This window comes from Perkinsus marinus, assembly GCF_000006405.1.
Source record: "Perkinsus marinus ATCC 50983 genomic scaffold scf_1104296931648, whole genome shotgun sequence".
NCBI classification, from domain to species: domain Eukaryota; phylum Perkinsozoa; order Perkinsida; family Perkinsidae; genus Perkinsus; species Perkinsus marinus.
Window position 1 is genome coordinate 59,135 of NW_003215684.1, and position 2,014 is coordinate 61,148.

The window sequence follows — 2,014 nt, forward strand, 5'->3', positions numbered from 1 at the left end:
TTTCCGGTTGGTTTGAGCTTTCACCCGTATGTTGTTCGCATACTTTCTGTTTGTGTTGTAGACGTGCTGTACTTCTTATTTCACCGATACGGAGAAGGCTCATACGGGGTCCTTGCAACTGTTCTCAAGCAGGGTTCCTTGTCTTTCACGAGTTGGCGTCATTCAGTAGGGTTCCCAATATCATGTTTCGGCCACCATCCAATGATACCCCTCCAAGAAGTGGAGGTCTCTTTGGGCACCACTCGGAGGACAAAGGCCCACTTAGCTATGGCTTGAAGCAGCAGCAGGCTGATCTCTTCGGGGATAGTGGTAAGATCGATGTGATTAGTCTGAACTTATCAGTCAGTAGTGAGTTATTCACTCCGTCTAGTCTTGTGATTTCTTAGCGTTTAGCGTCATCTTGCCTGTAGTTGAGATTCTGTAGGTGCTCCAACACAGAGAGGATACGTTGGCTCGGATCCATTGGACTATGCTGCAAGGGAGGACCTACCACCACCAGGCGATGACATACCCACTGTATTAACTGGGAGGGGGTATTTGGTTGATTGAATAGGAACTTTATATATAGCAGACTAGTCCGCTGATTATATCATTCAGAGACATATCGTTGCGGAGATGATTCTTTGGGTGACTGTGTGGTTCCCCGAATGTCCCTATCTGTGAAATTACTTTCATCAATCATGGAATCAATGTATCTATTGGCGGAACTGAACTATTTACAGTGCCTCGCTGAAAGTCAGTTTCTTATTCGCTAATGTGATGCTTTTACTTGAGCCTCAGCGCTACATCAATATCTTTAATCGCCCATGAGAAATCTTGGACCACAGGCATAGCGACCCCACTCGCCAAATCAATTTTGGATTGTATTGTCCATAGTGGGCATAGCGGCCCCACTCACCTGAAAGATTTCTGAATGGGATTGCCCTGGGCAATTTGTCCATCGGGCATAGCGGCCCCATTCGCGAGACAACTTTCTTAATGACATTGTCCATAGCGGGCATAGCGGCCCCATTCGCGAGACAACTTTCTCAATGGCATTGTCCATAGCGGGCATAGCGGCCCCATTCGAGAGACAACTTTCTCAATAACATTGTCCATAGCGGGCATAGCGGCCCCATTCGCGAGACAACTTTCTCAATGCATTGTCCATAGCGGGCATAGCGGCCCCATTCGAGAGACAACTTTCTCAATAACATTGTCCATAGCGGGCATAGCGGCCCCATTCGCGAGACAACTTTCTCAATAACATTGTCCATAGCGGGCATAGCGGCCCCATTCGCGAGACAACTTTCTCAATGCATTGTCCATAGCGGGCATAGCGGCCCCATTCGAGAGACAACTTTCTCAATGCATTGTCCATAGCGGGCATAGCGGCCCCACCCAGCCAATAGTCCCCACTACGTTACTGAATGTCGAGGGCGTCTATCATCATTACACCTCCCCTCCTCCTCATGCTTGTCGACGAGTGGCTTGATGAACAATAACAACAACAATGTTGTTACTACGTATTAAGAGGGCTTCTTTGTCAGATGTTTTCAAGCTTCCCTGCTAAGGGAGGACCAGCAGGTGGTAGTGCTAGAGGGCTGTTGGATACGAGTGGAATTGTGCACAATAGGAGCGGCGCATATACAGCTGATGATGTGGGAGTAGTAGGGTTGTTCCCAGATTTCGAGATGGGATGTTCGCTACTGTGGTCATCTGTTGTGTTATTTCGCGTCTTTAGTTTGGTCCTTTGGCGAGCGCCGGAGCATCTCTAGGTGGGCTTTCGGCGATGGGCGCTGGACGGCCCTCAGGATGTTGGGTTACGGTCTTCGGATTTGCCCCTGCTATGGCCGTCGCGGTAGGATGCAGCGAAGGAGTGGTATCACTTTTTCTGAGTTCACGTGTAGGTTCGGCATCATATTGAGGCGGTCCTTGGCGAGAAGGTGATCGAATGCCGAGTGGGAAATGGCAACTTCATGCACGGTAGGCTTGAGGGGTGAATGCGGCTTTTAGCACCATCCTAGCGAGAGGT

At 49.4% G+C, this 2,014-nt stretch overlaps 1 protein-coding gene across 1 annotated transcript; it reads left to right on the forward strand.

The window, feature by feature from the left end:
* Positions 1-182: 182 nt before the first annotated feature.
* Pmar_PMAR028387 (hypothetical protein) lies at positions 183-1,982 on the forward strand (the record flags this gene model as incomplete). The annotated part of the gene is made up of 5 exons (XM_002786271.1): positions 183-309; positions 425-516; positions 1,530-1,646; positions 1,724-1,840; positions 1,890-1,982. The coding sequence occupies 5 exons, from the start codon at positions 183-185 to the stop codon at positions 1,980-1,982; spliced, it is 546 nt and encodes a 181-aa protein (XP_002786317.1).
* Positions 1,983-2,014: the final 32 nt, after the last annotated feature.